This window comes from Lissotriton vulgaris, chromosome 5 (assembly GCF_964263255.1).
Source record: "Lissotriton vulgaris chromosome 5, aLisVul1.2, whole genome shotgun sequence".
In the NCBI taxonomy this organism is placed as follows: domain Eukaryota; kingdom Metazoa; phylum Chordata; class Amphibia; order Caudata; family Salamandridae; genus Lissotriton; species Lissotriton vulgaris.
In genome coordinates, this window is record NC_141693.1 from 1,293,820,732 (window position 1) to 1,293,844,766 (window position 24,035).

General features: G+C 45.2%; 1 protein-coding gene across 2 annotated transcripts in view; it reads right to left on the reverse strand.

The window, feature by feature from the left end:
* Positions 1–24,035, reverse strand: part of BAK1 (BCL2 antagonist/killer 1) — a 200,334-nt gene that overhangs the window by 75,876 nt on the left and 100,423 nt on the right. The window contains exons 3-4 of one of the 2 annotated variants that reach the window (XM_086923188.1): positions 23,758–23,899; positions 6,757–6,897 (exon numbers count right to left, since the gene is read on the reverse strand). In XM_086923188.1, coding sequence (XP_086779314.1) covers positions 6,757–6,897; positions 23,758–23,899 — 283 coding nt within the window. The remainder of the gene's footprint in view (positions 1–6,756; positions 6,898–23,757; positions 23,900–24,035) is intronic. The other variant, XM_086923189.1, reaches the window with a different exon arrangement.

Sequence of the window (24,035 nt, forward strand, 5' to 3'; positions counted from 1 at the left end):
GAGCCAGAGTTAGGTGACTGCAATACAGCAAAGGGTTCTAATCCTTCTATATGTGACTGCAACCTCATCCTAAAGCCTTATTTGCTACTGCACTCACTGCTGCACCTCTGATCTCTTCTAGCAAGCCCAGGCATGAGGGTCAATGAGCCTCTTTAAATAAGAATGTTTTTAAAGGCTCCAAGAAGCTCCCTTTAATTTGCTCAGTTTCCAAAAGGGTGCATAAACAAATGAATTGTAATATGTACCCTTGACTATTACCCCTGGTCTGGCTAATTGTATAGCAAATTTAGCAGCAATCTGAGTGTATTCAGACCGACCAACAGGGCACAGCAGAAAACAACCTTTACAAAGCTGTGATTACACCGCAGTATGTTTACATCACGGTCATTACAATGCAAGTCGTTAGAACGGCTTGCGCTAGATGGTGCTCTAAACTAAGGAATAGTATTATTTACTATTCCAACATCTTCCCTACTGTTAAGTAGGCTGGAGTTGGAATAGTAAATCATACTATTCCTAAGTCCAGCGCAACTTGTTGTAACAACTTGTGTTGTAACGAACGCAATGTAAAATACCGTGTTGTGAATGTATGCATCTTAACGTTCGGGCACCACATATACAGAAGTTGAAATGCTTCACAAGCACTACCTCTTCAAATGTGTAAACAATTTTATCTAAAGAGTGAAGTATTAATCTTGTCAACTACCTATAAAAATTGCAGGTGCAATTCAATACCATAAACTTCTCATCAGCATACTTTATTCAATTTCCCTGTGCCTCTTCGCATACTTTTTTTAATTTCCTGTGCCTCTGCCATTACTCCATTTCAGAAATCTGCCTTACATTCCTCCACCCGCCAAGTTGTCAAACGACAGAGGGAACTGAAGAGACTGCTGCGGGGATTGACAGAGCCCGGGTAATTTGGTCCTCCTCCAAGATGCAGTGTAAGCAGAGTTGTGAACATGCTCCACCCAAGGAAGTGTGTATTGTGTCTGCAGTAATCGAACACTGTCCTTTAGCTTTAATTTTTAGACTCATCTTTGCATCTGTATCCTTGCTTTAAATGCTCCCGAGTCTTGAAGGAGAATGTTATTGAGTAACTGTGCTACTTACCTGAATAGTTGTTTATGTTAAAACTTTTTGAAGTTACTAAGCATATTTCCTTATTGTAAATAATTAATACCACTACTTAGATATTGCATTTATTGTCTGTGACTCCTGAACTACCCGAGCTATGCGTTCCACCCCACAGCACCCACCAAAAGTAAGCATTGATTGTTCAACCTCGGTACACCCTCAATGTGAAAGCCTAGGAAGTATTCAGCAATTCATTAAGCTCACTATGTGCCAGGCTCCTGTGGTTCAAAGAACTGCTGCAATACCTGTAACAAGGACTGCCTAATTGCACTGGACGCCCCCACCCCCACAGGATTCCAAAGAACAGGGCTGATGCAGATCAACAGTATGCACTCTAAGTTGAACTCTACTTCTTGTAAGAATTGATCGAGGGTAGACGCAATGGGCAGTGATATATCATGAGTCAACTCCCCTTCATCATCAGTGACAGATGACAAGCTGTCATTCTAGCAAGAGTTCTTAGAACGTCAGAAACAACCCAAGTTGACAGAAAGCGGAACTCTATTCCAGTCTAAGGGTTGAGCTCAGCAAGTGGAGATATGCGATTTGTGCATAGCACAGGTGGTAGGGGCTTTTGCTAGCACGAGGTCATCTAAATAGATTTACCACAACAAGCTAATAGGTTGGGTTGACTGCACCAGAAACAGTAACATCTCTCCCCTTGGTTTAAATTAGTTATTCATTGGCATGACCATTTAAATGTACCACTTCAATGTCTGTTGTCCTTGTGCACTTGTTTCCTATTCAGCCATCTCTATCATGGTAGCCCTTCTCAGCATGCCGAACATAAAACACAATCACAAGAATACACCTATCCCTCAGACAGCACATAAGCAAAAAGAAAGGGGCAAGAGCACAGTCACAGAACAGGCCTGGCCTACCCTGAGGCGATTCTGGGCCTTTTGAATGGCTGTATCTGTTGCCCGGGCATTGAGCTAGCCTTCAGGATTTTGGGGCCCACATTCCATATTAATATTCTGCTCATAGTCTCCCTTTCTCTGCCAACCACGAACCACCTTTAGCTGCAGGAGAATGAGAGAGGCACGGCTAGCACCGTACCTTGATCAAATATCTTTATTACAGTAAACCAGTAAAAAAAAGAAGGTGATATCCAATTTTTTAATAATGATTAAACATAAGGTCTGATAGGGTAAAAGCATGTGAATCAACACGACATAATTCAGAAACCAAGAGTACCGCTAATTAAAACAAAGACCATACTTGTCTCTGGAATTCAACTGTGTCAACACACTTGCAAAATACATTTCACTCCAACTGACTGTAAGCAAGTCGTATAAGCACAGTTTCTGTTCCTGGGAACACCCTTACAAAGCCAGGCAGTCTGCCATTGCCCATGGGCACATCCATGTATTTGAGTGTCTGCCTAACCGTAGCAAGCATGTAGCAACAACAGATTGGGCGAACATCTAAACTGCTAGGGTGGTGTCTTTCTCAAATTACAACAGTTAATGTAGGAAAGATGTAAATAATACTGTGGCATTACATATCTTCTCAAAGTACTACACATTTTTAAGACTTGCAGCAATTTACAGTGTAACCTGAACTTCTAACTTTCACAATATACAATATCTCAACTCAACATTGTTACTTGGAACTGTTAATTCTAATTTGCGTCGACAAGACTAGCAACTTAAAACTTTTATGACTTGATATTATTGTGATTTCTCATTCTGCAGGTTATAATCACTTTATATGACGAGCAACTAACAAATTTTACAACTAGTCCATTTTACTCTGGTTAACGTTTTCTAGGAGCAATTTTACGAACCCATACCTTAAAATGTCAAGCAATATTGTACATCACACACTCAAAAGTATACTGCACTAATTTATTTAAACCACCAAGCAAAAGAAGTTCTGACCCATATTGTTGAGAATCTCAAATACCTCCCAGAGGATTGATTACTAAGGTTGTGGTGCTAAAACACATGTCAAATGTTGCTCTACATGCCCTAGCATTCAGTGGCAAGTGCTTTACAAGTGGGAGGCGCGGATAGTGAATTTATAAAGATCAGAAAGAGAAAAAAAGCTCTGTAAGCTCTTAGGAGCGAGGAACCATCCTGAGGGTTTTCTTCATAATTTTGCTCACCTCCTCGCACTGATAGCTGCAAAGGTCTAGTAGCAGCTGCCAGTCCCCAAATATTTGCTGCCTGACATAGGAAAACGGGTGGATTGTGAGACCATGAATGGTGCATATTCTTCAAAGATATCCAGCAACGGAGCGCGTTCTGGAGAAGTAATTTCTTACGAGTTATAAAACAGCCGTTCAACTGAGTCTGAGTATTCGGCAGCATATTCATGATTGTTTCGAAAATACCTTTCGCGCCAGTCTTAAGTTTGCTTACATCCTAGTGAAATCTACAAGTGGTGCTGAGTGCTGGCAAGGCTCTTGTTCTCGCCCAACATTTCCGATGCCCTTTGCCCTCCCTATATGGAACTGAGAAGGGAAGACAAATAGCCCAGCAGGACCGTTGTAATCCATTATTGCGACTAAGAGTATGTTGGCAAATAATATACTGATAGGGTTTTAGATGGGGGAAATCTCCCTGTCCGATGGCGGCTGGTGCCCCAGTGCCTGGCTTGTTCTCGTCTCTTCTTCAGTTTCTTTTATTGTGTGCTGTGCTTTTGGGATTGCTTTAGGGAATGGTGCAAAGTAACAATATTAGGGACTTAGTCGCCCAGTTCTTAGTTTATTCCACAATAGGCACTTCATGTTCTTGAGGTTTCGGGGTGGGGGTGGGGGAAGAGAATTGGGGATACTGTTGTTTTACTGGTTTCCTTTTTCTGCACCTCCACCAGACAACACAAGCAGTCCAAATTGGGCCTGGTTTGTCTCTCCTGGTAAGTCCCCAGCATCACCTCAACATGTCTCATGACATGATCCAGTTACCAATGAGAAATGGTCTGCCTTTTGACATGAAATGTCAATATTAGGCTCGGTTATGCGAGGGCGGTGCTGAAACAGGGCAAATGATACGGTGCAGATGTGCTCCTCCTACAAGAAACCCACTTAGTGGGCATTCCATTCTTTGCTCGCCTGGGAATTTGCAGGTTTATCGTGATGGGTTTGCCCGAGGGTCACAGAGGACCCCCCTCTTCCTCCCCCATTGCTTACACAAGACTTTTTGGTAACTCTGGGAGCCTTCGTGATGCAGTTACCCATGAGTTGCGGACTCCTGGCAGTTGACTTTAATAGGGTAGTGGAATGGGAGTTGGACAGGACATCGAGAGCTGGGGGTGCTGGCCGTGGGTCATCTTTCTTTGCATGGTTCCTCAAGGCCATTGGCATGGTGGATCAGTGCACTACACCCATGGGACCAGAGATATTTTTTCTATTCTGGAGCCCACAAAGTCTGGTCAAGGACCAACTACTTTCTTCTCCCTGCCTCAGACTCTCATTTGGTCTGACGCACACATACATGCTTGCGGTCTCTCCAACCACTCTCCATTGGAAGTACAACTGCACCTTGGCCCGTGTCATTCACAGCAGGGTTAGCGCCTTAAAGTGTGGTGGCTACAGGAAGCTGAAATCAAGACTCATGTACACACTGTCATACAGGAATACCTAGCGACAAATGACAGCACATCGAATCCCCGGTGATGCTCTGGAAAGCACTGAAGGTCACCACCAGGTGTCGGGTCATCATTAGCCATATAACCGTCCAGCGCAGACTGGAAAACACAAACCTGGATATCCATGGGGTGACATTTAGGATCACATTATATGTGGATGACTTCCTCATATTTCTTGATGATCCACAAGAGTCCAGTCCATGTGTGCTATAGATTCTGGGAGTCTTGAGGGCCTTTATGAGGCATACAGTGAACAAAGTTACACCCTCCATTTACAAATTGAGCCTGGACACGCAATACCCAGCCTCAACTGGAGCCACTGGAACTCTCTATACTTAGGACGCTTGGCTATATATAAGATGGTCACTCTGCCCCACGTGCTATATCAGTTGCAGAACTACTAATTCCAAATACCATCCTCTTTCTTTAAGAAAATCGACTCATTACTACAGAACTTCCTGTGGAGCCACCATACACTGCAGATTACCCTCACCAAAAGTTACAAATCCAGTTATGACGTGTCATTGCCACCACAAAATTCTTTTACATACAGGGCATCCCACCTCCTTGTAATAAATGAATCGTGGTGAGTAATACAAGGGACCTGCCATACCATACAGAGAGATGGGCAATGCAGGAGATTCCCCTCCTACACTTGCTATCTCTGGAACCCTCCTTAGGATCTCTTGTCCACAACGAAAGTAACCCTTCAACTATGGAAAAGGACACATGGTACCCTTGCGTGGGTGGGACGTTTGACGAAAGATACCCCACTGTGAAATGCAACATGGGTGCCGCAAGTCACAGTTGTGAAGGGCTTCAAATCGTGAGACACCATAGGTATTTCGACACTGGGAGATATTATGTTGGGCACTACACTGAAATCCTTTCTGGAGCTGCAAGCAGACAACAACTTGCACCGCTAACAATGTCTCCCGGTATCTGTAGCTCCGGCATGCCCTTACCCAGTATGTCGAAGGGGTCACCGACCTGCCAGATTATCCTGAAAGACTAAAATACTTAGGGGTGACGTGCTAGTCACAAAATCTCCAAGGTATACCACTCAATGGTGATCCACACTCCTAAGTTCTTTAATAGTCTACGAAGGGTGTTGAACGGAGACCTGAGATCCCTCACCAATCAGGACTGAAGGGAGGTTTGTCCATCCCCGCAAAACATCCATTGCCTCAACGTTTTGTATCACAGTAGAATATTTGCACAGGCGCTATTACACAAAGGAGAAGCTGTGGAAAATGGTGGTGGTGGCTTCTCAGGCGTGCCAACGCTGGCTGATGCAACAGGGGACCTTGGTTCACACGGTTTGGTCCTATGAACTGGTGACCCCATTCTGGGAGTGGGTACTGTCATTCATGGACCGAGTGCTGGGGTGGGCTTCGACCCTGGATCACAAGTTGGTTATTCTTCATGTCTCAGGGGACACCGATACGGGCATATACTTCACTGCGCTGCTGTGGTTGGTCTTAGTGTGGGCAAAAAAAGGGACATTGCTAGGGCTTGGAAAGACTGTAATCCTCCAACCTTGGAGCAATGGAAGAATGGGCTGTACCGCTGCATGAGCCTGGAAATGTTGAAAGACTTATATCAAAGGTTCAGTTGACCGAGAGATTTCTGTGCTGCATGTCCAGATGTGTATTTGTTGAGTGCTTACATCTCGTTTAAAATTAATGAAAAGATGTTATAAAAACAAAGGGTTGTAGCTTCTACACAAAGCGCCTGAAAATACAAAAAAGCTTAAGACAAGCAACTTATTCAGGATGCATGTTTTAAAGGGGAGCTTTCCTGCTGCATTAAACAAAGCTTTAATGGATGTAAGACATTTCATGGGTGATCGCATGGGGTATTCTAGTTTTAGCTTTTCTAATATCTTCAAGCAAAGCTATTATGATTGACAGTAAAGGGTAAACTGAAGCTTAACTAAATGCGGACCCTAAACGTCCATAGTGAAACTCAAATCATAACATTTTAAATATATCATGTGAGGAAATGTACACTTTTTTGTTTTACCTGGAAGCAATCTTTGTGAAGTACTCGTATGCATTGTCCATGTCTGGCTTCAAATCCAGTATCATGTCCTGGAAGTGACCTTCATAGCGTGTGTTGATGTCATCTCCAATGACGGCCAGTTGCCTGCCAACATCGATAGTACTGCAGAAAGGGGACGATGGAGTCAAAGTAGGCAAAGTCAGGCATTTAAATTAGAGTCCAACCACATTTCCTACATTACCCTCAGGCAACAGAACATATAGTGATTTAAATATAATAATACTTAACCAACTCTGATCATTTCCAAGTGTAGTTTTGCTTGGAAATCCAGTTATTACATAGGGTTTCAAAGAAATAGGATAAGTTTGCCTTGAGCCTAATATTCCTCACTGAAACTTGAGGAATTCCCAAATTTGGATGCAAGAGTGATGCGCATGTTAACATAGTCACTAGCATTCATCAACTCAGTAACTAACTACTAATGCAATGCATATAATTCAAACTATGAAATAATCATTTCACAGAAGAAATAGGTAAAATCCCTATTCCTGAAGAGGAGAGATGTGGTGTAGACGATAGGTAGCCTAAATTGAATTTAGAAAAACTCCAACCTTCACATTAAAATTACCATTTTTTTTTCTACATTTATTTGTGAGTTACATAAAATATTTCATCATTTGTGTATTTGTTGGTGAATGCTCGTTTCTCTTTTTTTGTGTTCTGTTTTGCTGTTCAAATCATCTAAATTTTTTAGGCTCCGGTCTCTCTTCCAGTAATGACTCAGTGGGAGTATCTCGATACCAGTAATGATTAAGTGGACGTCCACAAGGTTAAGAACCAATTAACTAGTCAATTAATTTTAATGTGTTAGCCTAGTCTGGGTGAATTTAAGGCCACCAAGTAAATGAATAAAATAAACATCCAGAAATACAGACAATGTTAATACAAAATGACAACTTTGTCCCCAGTATAAACTCATCAAAAGTTACAAGCTTCCCAGATGGAACTCCATTCGCTACTTTTGGCAGTCTGCATCATCAACACAAACCGTTGCAACGAGCAACCCTGACTATCTGACCGACAAGTTTCCCATCTCCAGTGGCTCCATCTACACCTGCAGCCAGAACACCATCAGGCTGCAGATGAAGAAAGGCAAAAAAAAAAACAAGGCAACACGTCTTCTCCAGCTATGTACCCAGGATCTGGAACGACATTCCTACATTCACTAGAACAGTCTCAAACTTGCTTCATTTTAGGAAAGAGCTGAAGACAGACCTCTTCAAAGAAAACCTTCAGACTTCGAAGCCAACTACCCCTTTAATCATATGGTGGCTTTGTCTTTCCTTTGAACCTTGTAATGCGCTCAGTGGGCTTTTGGCTAGGTAAGTACCACATGCATACTTATATTCAATGTTATGTTGATTCGGATTTATTTTTTGCGCACAATGCATCTTAAAAAATGTAATGTTATAACTGGTACCAGGTTTGGCCTGAGGGACCAACGTTGAGCTCAATTTCCTGTTTTGAATGGAGCGAAGGTAAAAGCCTTTATTCCAACTCGTGCTTTTTGATACCCTACTTCTGGCTAGTTATACAATCAGTAATTTTGGTATGGAGCTTTCATGTACTCTAGGTGGATCCCTTTTACATAATTAGTATCAATATTTGTAGCAGGTGGATGCAAATACCATACAATTATTATAAAGTAATTGTCAAAGTACGTCTATTTATTTTGGTTATAAAATGCTATTCACTGAACATAAACAATTGATACAAATGAAAAATAATGTCTTGAATTCAATTTGCAGTAAATCAGAACTTACTTTTTTTGGGTTGTACAGCCAACACGCGATTTGGGCCCTGAACGCGCGTGTGCCTGGGGATTTTTCAAGGCTCTTGTAATCTGGATGCCCCTTCTGTTTAGGGAATGTGGTTGTTTCCTCAGTTTGCAGAGGATGGACTATAGGCTGCTAATTATTTATTTCATGTTTAACTTAAATTTTCAGGCATTCAGAAGGAAGCATCTTATTAGTCTAGGACAATCTTCGTCCAGTCCGCAGTAAAACGAAGGAGCACAAGTGAAAATCCAGTCAAATGACCATGCAGATTAATGCAAATCTGTTTCTCAGGGACGATGCTAGGTCTCAAACCCAAAAAATGGAAATTCTGATTTACTGTAAATTGAAATACAATTTTTTCATTTGCTTCTGTGTTCTCAAGTGTATATATTCAGGGTCTAAAGGGGAGGGCTTTCTCCTACACCGCAGCCATAACATGGAACACTCTCTCGGTAGACATCAGACGCTCTCCAACCCTGCACACCTTCAGACGGTCCCTCAAAACCTGGCTCTTCGACTGGCCTGAGCGGCTTTTTCCTCCCCCCAGCACCTTGAGACCCTTGCGGGCGAGTAGAGCGCTTTACCAACTCTTGATTGATTGATTGATTATAACTATGTTGACAATTAATGTCTAATAATTTTAAAGTATGTGCATCCACTTGCTACAAACATGTTTTGCATTGAACCTGTGAGGATGAACAAGCGCTATGCTTGCACCTCCCATTACATGACTGCAAGGCCTACTGCAGTGGCTGAATGTTAGACGTTTTTGCAACTATGGATTGTGTAATTGGGTAATCCTGTATGCAATCCCTGGACTATTCCTCTCTGGAGTACCCTCTTAGATGTAAACAAAAAGGACAGGATATTGTTTGACTCTCCAATCTGATAAATACATAGCTTGATCACCGCAAACCAATATTTAATAGACAGCTAAATGGTCAAAGTAATCATCAAAGTCAGTCATTTGCTGATGACCTACGCAGCACACTGCCCAGCTCCTGCTATGAGATAGGGAAAAAAGGAGGGAGCCTACCCCTTGTTTTTCACAACTAGTGCTCTCGTCACAGGACTTTCTTGTTCTTTGTTTTCCCAGAGTGTCAAGCCCTTCTTCTTCAACAACATTTTCCATAGTAACACTCAAGTCTAAAAACACAGCTGCTATTTAATAAGGGATAGTAGGTCAACTTTCACTTTCATCTGTAACCCCAGGGACCTCCTCTAACTGCCTCTCCAACTGATTCCTGTAACACTGCCATCTTCACCATTCCATGCTGCTTCCAAATACCACCTTCAACTACTTTATAGTACTCCTCTAAAACCCATCCACCGTCTAGAGCGTCTGGCACAAGCCAGCTCATGTGCCATACCTTACCTTCACCCAAATTAATAAAGTTAAAAATATGTCAAACACTTTCCTAATTTCAGGATAAGTTGCCACATCCTTAGGTACAGTTATAAATGTCTTCCCACTCGTGCACCAAGATCACAGGATGCCAAACTGCTTTACTTTTCTGACAAATTTTGTATCTGTTTTAGGCTCATGAACTTGCTTCTAACCTCATCTGTCCTCCACACTACTATCTTAGAATGTCTAATCAAACCTGGAATAACTTTAGAGCTGGAGACCCTGCTTCTTCAAGTACACAAAGCCTTGAGGTCCACAACATTTTCATCAGTGTTTCATTTCAACTAGGCCCTTCCTTTTATAACTATTAAATTACTCCACAAGGACACGGTCACTAGTATGATCTAGGGATGTTTGCTTATGCTTAATTCCGAATTCTCTCAAGTACCCCTTCATGTACTGTGACTGGCATTTCTCCACCTCTTGATTTGTTAAATAATCTTGGACTGTACATCCTGTAGGTGATATGTCATTGGCAGTTCACCAGATCAGAAACCTGTTGCCTTTTGGGGGAAACACTTATTAATGGTGCGCCATTTTACATCCATTAGAATCGAAATTTGCCTAGCTTAGTAACGGTAAGTTTCAATTCTATTAAGGACAAGGAGGCGAGGATTATGCTTTTCTCTCTTCGCTGTTTATTAACATAACATCGCACAGCAGCCAGAAAAGCATCAAAACTTGAAAAATTGTTTAGTATTCCCAACACAGGAATATCAGAAAACATCGTAATAATATTGTTTAATAACTACAAATCCCATGAGATCAACATTAGGCAGTCCTTTTTTAGTGTCCATATATCCCAATATAAGGCGTCCAACCAACGAACTCCTCCTCTTTCTTCGTGGCGAGTCAGGCCAAAGTCTCAAGCATCTCGTTTCGCACCATCATTCCCTGGCGGAAAAAGAACAGCATGAGCTAAGCCATACCCGCTAAGCATGAAGGCAAATCAACAAAGCAGAGCATCAAGTCAATTGACATGCAACCCAAGAAAACAGTAACCATACTGCAAATCGGAAAACGGATTACTTACTTCAGTACGGGCGGGATCTCCGCAGGAGGTATGGGTGGGATAATCCTCGCCTCCGTGTCCTTAATAGAATTGAAACTTACCGTTACTAAGCTAGGCAAATTTCGATTCTATGTCAGGACCGGAGGCTTCAGATTATGCTTGTTTAAAGCTTGTCCACCACCCAAACTAGCAATATCCACCACTGGCTTAAAATAGAACCTTTTGAAGGTGGAATCTGAAGACCAATCCGCACCGCGCATGAGGTCTTCTAATCGTGCCCCAAGGGCAAATGCTTTAGAGGCCATGGCCCCTCTTGCTGAGTGAGCTCCGAACTGCCTCGTATCAATACCAGCTTCCTGCATCACCCAACGTACCCACCGGGCTAAAGTGGGGGAAGAGACAGCCTTGTGCGGTTTGCGCAGCGCAATCAGAAACTGCCTTTCGCCCGGAGGGCGAAGTTCCGTTGTGACATCCTCATAGGTCTTCAAACACTGTACCACACACAACTTAGGGGCATCTGCAAATGCCGGATAGGAAATAGACCTCGTAGCCGATTTTGTGCGTCGGCCCACGGTAAAGGTCACCCCATCCGGGGAGAACGTTCTCGCCGTGACATCAAAGGCACGCACGCCAGACACCCTGCGACAAGACACTAAGCACAGGAGCATCGCCAGTTTAGCTGACAGTTCCTTTAAGGAAAGAGATTTGTTAGGCTGCCAGGAAAGAAAAAGGTTCAACACCACGTTGACATCCCACAGGACGGAATACCGTGGCTCCGGCGGTAAAGCCAGACGCACTCGGCGAAGGAGCCTGCATACCAGGGGATGCTCCCCGACCGCCACTCCATCCAGCTGCACATGAGCCGCAGATATGGCAGAACGTATCGTATTAATCGTCCGGTATGCTAAGCCGGCGGTAGAGAGTTCTGCAAGGAAATTCAGGATAGGAACGAGGCCTGCGACCATGGGATCCAAATCCCGTCGAAGACACCAATGAACCCACCTGGTCCAAGCCGATCTATACCTCTTGGCAGTGCTGCCTGCCCAGGCCTTGGACAAAAAGTGCTGAGCTGAGTTCGAAAGGCCCGGGAGCGACCAACGTCGCCTGAAAGCCTCCATGCCATGAGGCGGAGAGAACCCCGGAGGAGATGGTGAGGGACCCCGTCTGGATTGAGGAGAAGACGAGGAAGCCGGGGGAGTAGGATTGGAGAATCCCAGGAAAGTTCCAGCAGAACTGGAAACCACACTTGCGACCTCCACACGGGCGTCACCATCACCACGTCCGCCATCTGACGGCGAATCTGGGCCGCGGCCCGTACTATCATGGAGAAAGGCGGGAAGGCATACGCCTCCGCCGAGGGGTCCGGTCTCCAGCTGAAGAACCTCGGGAGCTGGAAGTCCAGACGGGACGCAAACAGGTCTATGGAAAACGGTCCCCAGCATGCCGCCAGCCAGCGGAACACTTGAACATCCAGCTTCCACAGGCTGGAGTCCCGAAGATATCTCGAGTGCCAATCCGCCACCTGATTGGCCCGACCCGGCAGGTATTCTGCCGTAACCGAGACTTGATGGGCGAGACAATAATCCCAAAAGTCTTTCGCCAGATCCGCAAGGGCTCTTGATTGCGGACCCCCTAAGTGGTTCACATACCGAACCGCTGAGACGTTGTCCATCCGCAGAAGGACGCATGACTTCACTGAGTCCCTCGTCCAGCAACGGACGGCGAACGAACCTGCTAGAAGCTCCAAGCAGTTGATGTGAAGTCGCTGTTCATCGGACGACCAAGCGCCGCCTGTGGAGAAATCCCCGCAGCGGGCGCCCCAGCCAGACCTGCTGGCGTCGGACTTGATCACCAAGTCCGGAACAGACCCGAAAATCGCGCGGCCGTTCCACGCCTCCATGTGGGCGAGCCACCAAGACATTTCCTCTTTGACCTCCACCGACAGGGGAATCCAGCGGTCGTAGGAGAGCCCTCTGCGCAAATGATGCGCTTTCAATCGCTGAAGCGCCCGATAGTGAAGAGGGCCCGGGAATATCGCCTGAATGGACGATGAGAGGAGGCCTACTACTCTGGCCACCTGCCGGAGGGAGGTGTGCGATTTGGAGATAGTTTGCCGAAGCACATGCTTGATTTTGGCCATCTTTCTGGACGGCAAACTGAGAGTCCATTTCACCGAGTCCACCACAAAGCCCAGGAACACCATCTGCTGGGCGGGGGTGAAAACCGACTTCTCCCTGTTGACAATAAACCCCAGACCTTGTAACAGGGAGACTGTCTGAGACAGATGAGCGGCCAACTTGCTCGGGTCCTGGCCAAACAGCAAGATGTCGTCCAGATAGACGATCAGCCGAATCCCCTGACTCCGCAGGGTTTCGATGGCCGGGTGCAGAATTTTTGTAAAGCACCAAGGGGCCGAGGAAAGACCGAACGGAAGGGCCTTGAACTCGAACACCACGTCTTTCCAGCAAAACTGAAGGAAACGACGATGCGGGGGGTAAATTGGAACCACCAGATACGCATCCTTGAGGTCCAGACGGACCATCCAGTCGTTCGGTAGCAAAACGTCCCTCAAAAGATGGATGCCCTCCATCTTGAAGTGGTTGTACACCACCCAGCCATTGAACTCTCTGGGGTTGATGACTGGACGTCTGCCCCCGTCCACCTTTTCCACAAGAAAAATATTGCTCAGGAAACCCCAGGGATGGCGCGTTGTTCGACAAATAGCCCCCTTGCGCAGCAGCGCCGAGACTTCTTCGTCGATCAAGAGCGCGTCCGATTGAGAGAACGTTATGGGCCGAGGAGGCTCCACCTGGCGTGGCTGGTCGTAAAACTCTATGCGGAACCCCCGCACGGTCTGAAGGACCCATGCGTCCGCTGTAATAGCCTCCCACGCCTGGGGGAAACACGCCAACCTCCCCCAATAACCACCTGATCCGCAGGGATAACACTCACCGTGTGAATTGTTGCCGCCGGAGTCGTTCCGGAAGTTTCCGTGTCCTCTGAAACGCTGACCTCGGGTGGGGTAAAAGTTGTTGTAATTCGCGGAGGAGTTGTAGCCCCCTCTGCCGGAGCCATGCCCCTTTCCGGGCTGTTGCTGACCACCACGGCCGGTCGTGAGGCCCCTACCACGACCAGCCCCCCGGGAAAAACGCTGGTGGAAGACCCGCTTGATGGTTGACTGGGCCTTATCCAGGGAGGTGAAGGTGGAAACAAACTTCCCTAGTTCTTTTATGAACGGCTCGCCAAAGAGCCCTCCTTGGGCAACAGCGCCAGCTTCCGACGAAGCCAAATCGCCCAACTTGGGATCCAGTTTTATCAGCAGCGACCGACGCCGTTCGGTCGAAAGGGCACAGTTGGCATTCCCCAGGAAGATAACAGCCCGCTGCGCCCAGTTGGACAGTACTTCCGGGCAAATGGCGCTGCCCGACACCTTGGCTTCCTCGGCCATATCGAGGATCTTGGTGAGGGGGCGAATGGTGTCCAAGAGCTTGTCCTGGCAGGAGCGCCAGGAACGGTCGATCCCCTTCCGGGGGTCCTTCACGAACTTCGCCATGAAGGTGGCCATTTTCCCATCGAGCTCTGGCGTCATGGCCACCTTCCCATCCAAAGTCGGGCGGGGACATTCGCCCCTCAAACAGCTGCGCGCCTCCTTCTCCAAGGGCTTGCGTAGGCGGCCCGCTACAAATTGCGCCACCTTGTCACCAGGCGCCCAAGCGGCCGACCGCGGGTGCATGATTTCGTCCGGGTCCAGCATGCCTGAAGTGTCTTTGGGCAACTCCGTTGAATTGGACGCCGGCCGCCATGACCGCACGGAGTCCTCGTCGTCGTCCGTATCCGCGGGGGAAACACCCCCCGGGGAGGCCGGGACAACGTCCGCCGGCGTTGAAGGGGTCTGAGGCGGAGGCGCCTCGGAGGCCGACCCGGATGCCTTAGCCAGGAAAGCGTCGCGTAGGCGCCCTTGTCCACACCTTGTGAACCACCAGGACCCGCGTCCCCGCGTGGCTTCTTGGCCGCCGCAGGCCGGTAAGGATTGTTGGCGGGTGACCCCCCTAGGGCCGGTGCCAACTTGGCACATTCTTCGACAATGCGGGCTGAAAGTCTGTCCTCCATAGGCCCAACGATTTCCTGCACGCACCGGTAAATCGACTGGTCCACAGCCGCGTAGAACTCGTCGTCTTGGAGGTACTGGTGTGACTCCTCCTCCTCGACATAATACCCCTCAGCCATGGCGTCTACCACACAGTAGAGAATAAATTGGAAGCTGAGGGTTCCGATGGCGTACACAGACAGCCACGTGTGGGCCAACCAAAGGTTAGCAAGGGTTGTAGGCCGGTGGAACGGGGCAATCAAAGAGGCAGCACCAGCCTTCACAGCGCGCCGACCCTCTCTCCAGAGACCGGGTCTCACCGCCTCCCAGCGCGCTCGAGCGGGGAACAACCCAGCGGAAGCTGATGTAGGAAAAGGTGCTGAAAAATCGCCCGCAGGCTTCAACGTGGTTACAACCACCAGTACAGACCCCACCGGGGCGTTCAAGCACAGGACAGTACAACCCAAGAGGGCGTCAGGGTTAGGCGGCAGCGGGGCACCTGCGATGTCGACTCCCCAGCGTGGCTCCAATCGGCGAGACGGAAGCTGCGCGCGGGCAGGCGAGACGCAATGGCGCCCTCTAGCGGTGAACTCAACACCGCGGAAGACACGGGGACATCGCGTAAGGGGCGAAGGCGTCCCCGCGATGGAAGGGGCTCTGGAAGGGAAAAAAACCCACAGACCCCCCAAAGCAACAGTCAATTCTAAAAGAATATGAGAAAAAACACAAAACCTCAACAAACACAAAATGTGCAAGAGAGGGAGAATAGCACTTAACTGGCTGTGAAGCAGCGAAGAAAGAGGAGGAGTTCGTTGGTTGGACGCCTTATATTGGGATTTATGGACACTAAAAAAGGACTGCCTAATGTTGATCTCATGGGATTTGTAGTTATTAAACAATGTTATTACGATGTTTTCTGATATTCCTGTGTTGAGAATACTAAACAATTTTTCAAGTTTTGATGCTTTTCTGGCTGCTGTGCGATGTTATGTTAATAAACAGCGAAGAGAGAAAAGCATAATCTGAAGCCTCCGGTCCTGACATAGAATCTACATGCTTGCTTGTAACTAAACTCAATGAATTTGGAGTCAACTTTCCAAATGACCATCGTTTTTTGGCCAGCAGGGGGAGCAACGTTTTATTCAAACAGTATTGTTAGATTTCGAGCTAGTGAAGCCTTTACCTGCAGAAGTCCAAAGTGTGGATTGAGCCCGTCTGTCTCCTAGGAGATTCTGAACAGTAGAAGCAGCTTCCCAGCCCCCACCCCCAGGCCAGCAGACCATAGGCTATTCAGCTACCAGGCAAGTCTGAGCCCTCCTCTCACACCTGCCCAGGCCCCTTAAGGCCTTGGTGGGTGCACCCCAAATCATTCTCCTCCATCTTGTGAATTGCAGCCTACCTGTGCCCCAGATTGCAGTGAGCAGAGTCCAGGAAGTGGTAAGGAGACAGACTAGTGCTGTCTCTTCCCAAAACAAAAGTTGTTTAAGAAACGATTTTCCCTTTCTGTGTTTACGGTCTTTGCATGTGGTTGTTACAGTTTAAAATTGCAGTTTTGACCTGCCTGTGATTGCATATTTTATAACCTGTTTTGTGTTTTAAACTTGTGGTTTTCCCTGCCCATGATTGCTTGCATTTAACGTGCTGAATTGTGGGATTTGCAGTCCAACCTCTGTAGTTTGTCCCTCTCATTCCTTGGTGACAAATCTGTTTTCCCTCCAAATTTCTCCTTTGCTCTGTGCTAAGACCTGTGTGTTAAAACAGTGCACTCCCAGCCACCATTTTGTGTTCACAAGCCAGTGAGGCCAGCCCTCCTGCCCCCCCCCCCGCCACCTCCCAACTCCCTGGCCAGCAAAAGTTGTCTGAGGTCGCTGGGACCTTATATAGTCTCCTAGTGGTTGGTACATGTGTACACTGATTGGTGGTTGTATCTGGTGTTTCTATTGGGTTAGGGTTAATGTCCTCATTGGTTTGGTATTTGACGGTTCCGATTGGTTTCTGGGTCTGTGATTCAATCATTGTAGGGTTGGGACTATGGCTAGGGTTAGAATTTCTATTGGAAGTAGAGACTAGGGCTTCCTATGTTATTGGGAGTAGGGTGGGACTAGGGATAGACCTTTAATTGGAAGTAGCCATTTAGGACTTTTGGTGTAATTGGTTGTTGGACTAGTTTTGGGACTAAGAGTAGGGTTAGGCTTTCTATTGGAAGTAGGAACTAGGGCTACCTGTACCATTGGCTGCTTGGACTTGGGTTGGGACTACTGGTAGGGCTAAGGCCTTTATTGGACGTAGAGATCAGAGTTTTTAAACTGATTGGGTGCTTGGACTAGGGCTAAGATTGGCAGTAAGGTCCTGGTCTCCTATTGGTTCTAGATTTTAGGGCTAGTGTTGTGATTGGATAGTGTTAGGGCTAAGGTTCCCATTGGCTGAAGGGGTCACCTGATTACTAGGGCTATAAAAAAGGCCAGGCTTAGGGCGTCTCAGCCCGGGCGTCGAGGACAAGGGTAGTTGCCTGTTTGAGCCTGTTCAAGACTGTTCAGGACTAGGGCCATAAATGCTGCCCGTTTTCTCATTTAGCAATACCCAGCCCACATCATCCACATCCACAGAGCAATATACTCACACCAAATGCACACCACGCACAACGCTATGCACAGATTAATGTACCAGCATGCACCACCAACCCAACCAAACCACAACTACACACCCTACTATCCCAACTACGACACATATCCACCATCACCCACATACAGTACCCAACTCTATCCTATACCACTAACCAATACACTCATCACTAGCACAACGCCAATCAACACCATACATAACTACATGCCATTCAGAAACACTCTGCCTGCTGCAATTACACCTAACAGACCACCTTTTATCACTAACAAACATATAATGATCCTTCCATCAGTTGTCCAACAAACACCCTCCTCTCCCTTCTACCATAATAACACTAACAAACAACACACACACTTCACACCACCACACTATGTAACTCTTGAAACTAACCAGTCTAAGATAAAGACTCTCACCTCTACTTCATTCCCTCCTACACACATTCTACTTCATTCCCTCCTACTTCATTCCCTCCTGAACATATCACCACCCCCTCTACATCACAACCTCCTCTCACAAACAATACTACACAACCAAATCCGGTGCATGAAACATACATCAGTACCCCTTTTCACTACACCTCAAACGCAAAACATATCACACACACCAGCACAGCAAGATCTTTAGAGCACAACACCTCATAATATTTACCATCACAAAATACATACATATACCCACCTTTCAAACCACACAAAGGAACAAACTCCAATGCCAAGCTTTCACTCTTCCACCACACCTAACATAGATACAGCAATACAGCACCTCTCTTCTAACCGCCTCTCATCCATTGGACAATTTAGAACATTACGACATGACCCACATGCTTCACCACCTCCCCTGACTCATACACCTTCCGCCTTAAACACACGCAAAAAATATAAGCAACATGCCACACCTCACAACTTTGCTTCCCCAAGTCTACCTCACAACAATGTTACACCACAAAAGCAACACAGCACTCCAACTCACTCTCAAACACCATCTCCAACACATACACATGCAGACCCATCAAAAAGTCTTCTTAGCATGCTGGATGAGGAACACGATACAGAACAGCTAGACGATTGCTTTCCTAATACAGATAATACCAGCACTAAAAACACACCTGCTACACACCCACACAATACTGATCAATCTTCTACAAAACAAAGTCCCACTATCACCATAGGCCACACTCTACACGGTCTACTAATAAATGCTCGATCCCTCTCTAAAAACAAGAATAACATCTACGACCTTCTCACCGATGCAAAACCGCACATACTATTCATAAACGAATCATGGTTGGGAGAGGATATGGCTCCAGTCCTGCATGAAGCCATTCCTCCAGGCTATCAAATAATCACCCAAAATCGTATAGCCAAAAAAAGGAGGTGGTCAAGCTGTTGTATTCAGGCAAACAATACATAATCACTAAAGTTGACAACATCGCCATAAAGAATTGTGAGGCTCTTCTAACAAGATGAAATCCTACACCGTCTTCCACCTGTAACCTCCACCTAGCAAGGCAACATTCCCAGACGCACTTCAAGACACAGTTTCAAACCTGATAACAAGACACTCCAACCTATGCGTTCTGGGTGACTTTAACATTTGGTTTGATAAAACCAATATGGCCCATCCAAAAACAATAATCACCGGCCTAGAACCTGCATCAGATTGTCCACAATCCGACACACACCGCTGGACATATCCTAGATGTCATTTTTGCTAATACTGAACTAGTTACCTTTCAAACTATAACTCCAGTCACATGGTCACACCAACACATGCTTGCTTTCCAACATAAAACAACACTAAGCGACTCACCTAAAACTACCTTACATCCATCCACCTATCGGCCGGGGAGCAAACTCAATTTGGAACACTTGGAAACACAACTAACATCCAGAATAAATCTGGAAACCATAAATTCTGTTCAGAATCTATAGGAGTGGCTACAGGAAGCTTTTGACATCCTGATACCACTCAAAACCACACAACAGAACAAAAGAAAAAAAGCACCTTGGAGAAACAGAAATAAAAGACATAAAACAACAAATTAGAAAGCTGCAATGTACCTGCCTCAAAACAAACGCCAAACAAGACAAACTTCACCTACAGAAAATTAACAGATTATATAAGTCAGCTATCAAAAATGCTAAGAAAAGGTACTATTCAGGCAGAATTCAAAACGCTAAATGTGCAAATAAAGAGTTCTATAAAATACTCAATGAATTTCGAAAACCAAATTGCCTAGAAGGAACTCATCCTGTTACTCAAGATTTCACAGACAAAAATCATTACATGGACAAAGCAGACACGTTGCACTTGTACTTAAAACAGAAACAAAGCACCAGCACTAACCCTTGTAAAAAACAACTATACAAGAATGCTCTAATCAAGCCTCTCCGTTCCTTTCAACACATCTCACACAATGAATTTATGACCTGGTCAAAGCAAGCAGGCCTGCCGGCAGCCCTTCTGACCCCTGTCCGCCACAAACTTTCAAGACAATTCTTTTAACAACCTCTGCTGCCATTCCAGTAAGAAGAATCATCAACGATTCCTTAACTACTGGTATATTTCCTGAAGAACTCAAAAAGTCATACATACGCCCTTTACTGAAGAAAACAAACTTGGACCTGCTGAACCCCTCCAACTACAGACCCATTACAAATGGACCTTTCCTGGGCAAACTGATAGAAAGAGCAGCGTTCGCACAGATGTCACAATTCATTGAGGAGAATGACACACTTTCAGATTTCCAAACAGGATTCCGTTCGGGAAGAGGCACTGAATCTACCCTCCTTGCCATCTGGGATGACCTAAAGAATACAGTTGACCCTAACGGGGTTGCTGCAGTACTCCTCTTGGACCTCTCAGCTGCCTTTGACACGTTTGACCATGACACTCTGAAACAAAGATTTTATGAAGGCGGCATAGAGGGAACTGCTCTAGACTGGATCGCGTCCTACCTTCAAAACAGAACTAATGTCATCCATACCCCACCTTTCTCGTCCAAACCGTACTCCACAAACGCAGGGGTCCCTCAAGGTTCTATCATCTCGCCCATGCTTTTCAACATCTACATGAAGTCTTTACCAGTACTGATCAATAAATTTCACCTCACGTACTACAACTATGCAGATGACACGCAAATACTCCTTCAACTGTAATGCCCCAAAGACATTGGAAAATCACCAATGTTCAGCTGTCTCAGAGCCGTGGATCAGTGGATGACTTGGAGCCATCTCAAATTGAATGCTTCAAAAACTGAAATACTCACGTGTGGAAAATGGAAAAATTACAACCCGCTTGCCGCATGGCCTGATGAACTGGGATCACTGCCTAAAGTATCGAAGGATGTAAGAAACCTCGGAATGACCATGGACTACAAGCTGTCGATAAATGCCAAAGTGGATAAACTAGCAAGATCAAGCTTTGCTACTATAAAAACGCTGCGACAAATTTTCCCTCATTTGGGATTTCCACACAAGGTCCAAGCTACCATCTACCTTGTTCTATTCAAAATCGATTCCGCCAATAGCCTCTACCATGGATCACCTTTAACGACCATGAAAAGACTACAATGGATTCAGAACTCGGCTGCCAGACTACTCTTGTCTATCAAACTGCGAGACCACATCTCCCCTGCCTTGAAAGCCCTGCATTGGTTACCGGTTGCCAGAAGATCCACGTTCAAGCTGCATTGTATTACCCACAAAGCAATACATGGAATAGGACAACTCTTCGTCAGGAATACAATCACCAAACACATTCAACAAAGGAACCTCAGCTCGAAAGGAGCATCTCACCTCAAAATCCCACCATACAAGAAAAAAAAAAACATGGGTGGCACATTCTTCTCTGAGCCAAAGTATGGAACTCTTTACCCCCCAACATAAGATCCACCGACAACCACCTTATCTTCAGAAAACTAATCAAGATTTGGCTCTTCCCCACATAAGCACCATACGGAAATAGAAATTTACAGCATATCCCTCTGTATATAAGCATTTGTTTTCACTATAGATATGTACCTATCTTTGTGTATTACTTTATAAAACATGTAAAATAATTATGTTAAGAGAAAAGAAAAAAAAATTTATAATAATAATAGTAATAATACTAATCAATAAATAAAAATCATCTTTGGTCTACATGTACATACTTCCATTGTGCATCTATGTACCTTCCATTTACTTGGATCTGTGTGTCTGTTACTCTTCTCCTGAAAAAGCATATCCAATGCACTACCCTATTTCTCATCCTGTGCCTCTATCAATATATTTAATCTAAATATACTTACTTCCTTTATGTATCTATATACTTTCAATGTACTTACGGATCTATATATTTATCACGTTCTTCTAATTTAGCATTTCCAATGCACTAGGCTATTTCTCAACCTATACTTTTCTCAATAAATCTTCTAGCCCAACCTTCTGACTCATCTCAAACTTCTTTGTACTACTCCTTCCAATGCACTACCCTATCTTTCATCCTATACATCTATCAATATATCCTCTACATCCACTCTCTCATTTATCCCAAACCCTATACCACTACTATGATCGCCAAAATAACCCTTTCTAGACTCTCTCCTGCTCTACCCCTCCTTGCATCATCTGACAACTCTTTTTACTACACCGATCCTCTAAAACAAACCTTTCTAAACTCTCCCCTCTGACTCCTCTCCTCCAAAACTCCTTTTTACTCACCCAAAAGCCTCTTACTACTGCTAAGACCTAAAAAAATTAAAAACAATCCTTCAATTTTATCCCTCCACTATCCTTTTCAATCAAAATGTTCACTTCTCAAATTCCATATTCAACTATACTAATATACTGCCCAAATAACTGAATAACATATCTACTACTCAAACTACTTCATATATATACTATACTAATTTTCAACACTAATCCTCTATGGGTTCCAGAGTGGTGTGCTACTCGCCAGAAAAGCGCTTCAACACCCATCAGGGGTAACAAGTGCTATATAAATGCTAATCTTTCTTCCCCTTTTATCTCTCCGCTATCCTTCTCACTCCAAGTAACAGACTAATATCCACAGCTGAAATTACCTCATATTTCACCATATTAATTCACCATTAATCCTTATAGGCTTCCAGAATAGCTTGCGGCAACAAGCGATAAATAAATACAAACCTTTGTCCTCCTCTATCCTTCCATATCCAAATAACTGACTAACCTATCCACCACTTAAAATGTACTTGCATGTTTCACTATACTAATTCAACACAAATCCTCTATGGGTCCCGGAGTAGCGTGTTAACCGCCGAAAAAGCGCTTCGACGCCTCGTCAGGGGTAGTAAGCGCTATATAAATGCAATTACAATACAATACAACTTAATACCGGTAATGAATTGAGGAGGATTAAAATTGCTTATCAAAGCAACAGCAATTCAAACACAACCTAGTGTTGCGTTGATTATTTATACGGCAGTAGAAGGCAGGACTGCTATCCATTTCTGATAAGTGTGATTTTTTGGCATTTTTTTATTAAATTGTCATCATCAGTTATCACGTAAATAATATCTTTGGTATTTAATACTGGTTCGAACACTGGCTATATAGGTTAGTTGCTTTTTGTTTACATTACAGTTACTATAACGAGCTAGGGGTATAACCACAACATGAAGAATAGTTTATTACTCATTTGAATTGGAATTTTGTTTCCAAACTGAAAGAAGAAATTACTGCTGGAATGTGTTGAATATTTCCTTAAGTTGCAGGTGATTCACTTTAAATCCCCTGTCCTAGGGCTTATTCTGCGCTCGAAATACATCAGGGGTTGCGGAAAACGGAAACGGTGTCTAGTAAGGTAAATGCACATCTGGGCTAATTTTTTCGCCCTTCTATTAGAGGATATGGGGGGCGGGGCTCTACACCCATGCTTCAATGCTGCAGTTCCCCTACTGAGGGGAGCCTCTGTTGGAGCGAAGTGTCACATGGTTCTGCTCCACAACGCACAGAATGGGCTTTTTAAAACACACAATTTGTTAATCTGTAGATGCTTTGATAGACTTTTGGATAAAAGAGTGTGTAATACATACATGCTCTGGGCCGCTGGAAGTTCCACCATCTCTGGATCAACGGGGACATTGGCCACGTGCTCGGCCTGCTCCTGCTCGTGCTGGTAGCGGTAGAAGGCGTAGCTCCGGAACACATCCGCTGTCTGCTGAGCCACCTGCTCTGCTAAAAAGAAAAGAGAGGGTGTGTTATGTGACAAATATTTTATTTATGCGTTTTGAAAATAGCGAAATTACTAGCTTTGTCATTTACAATGCCAATAGTTTTAACTTTTCAATTGATTCACCCGATACGCCAGCAT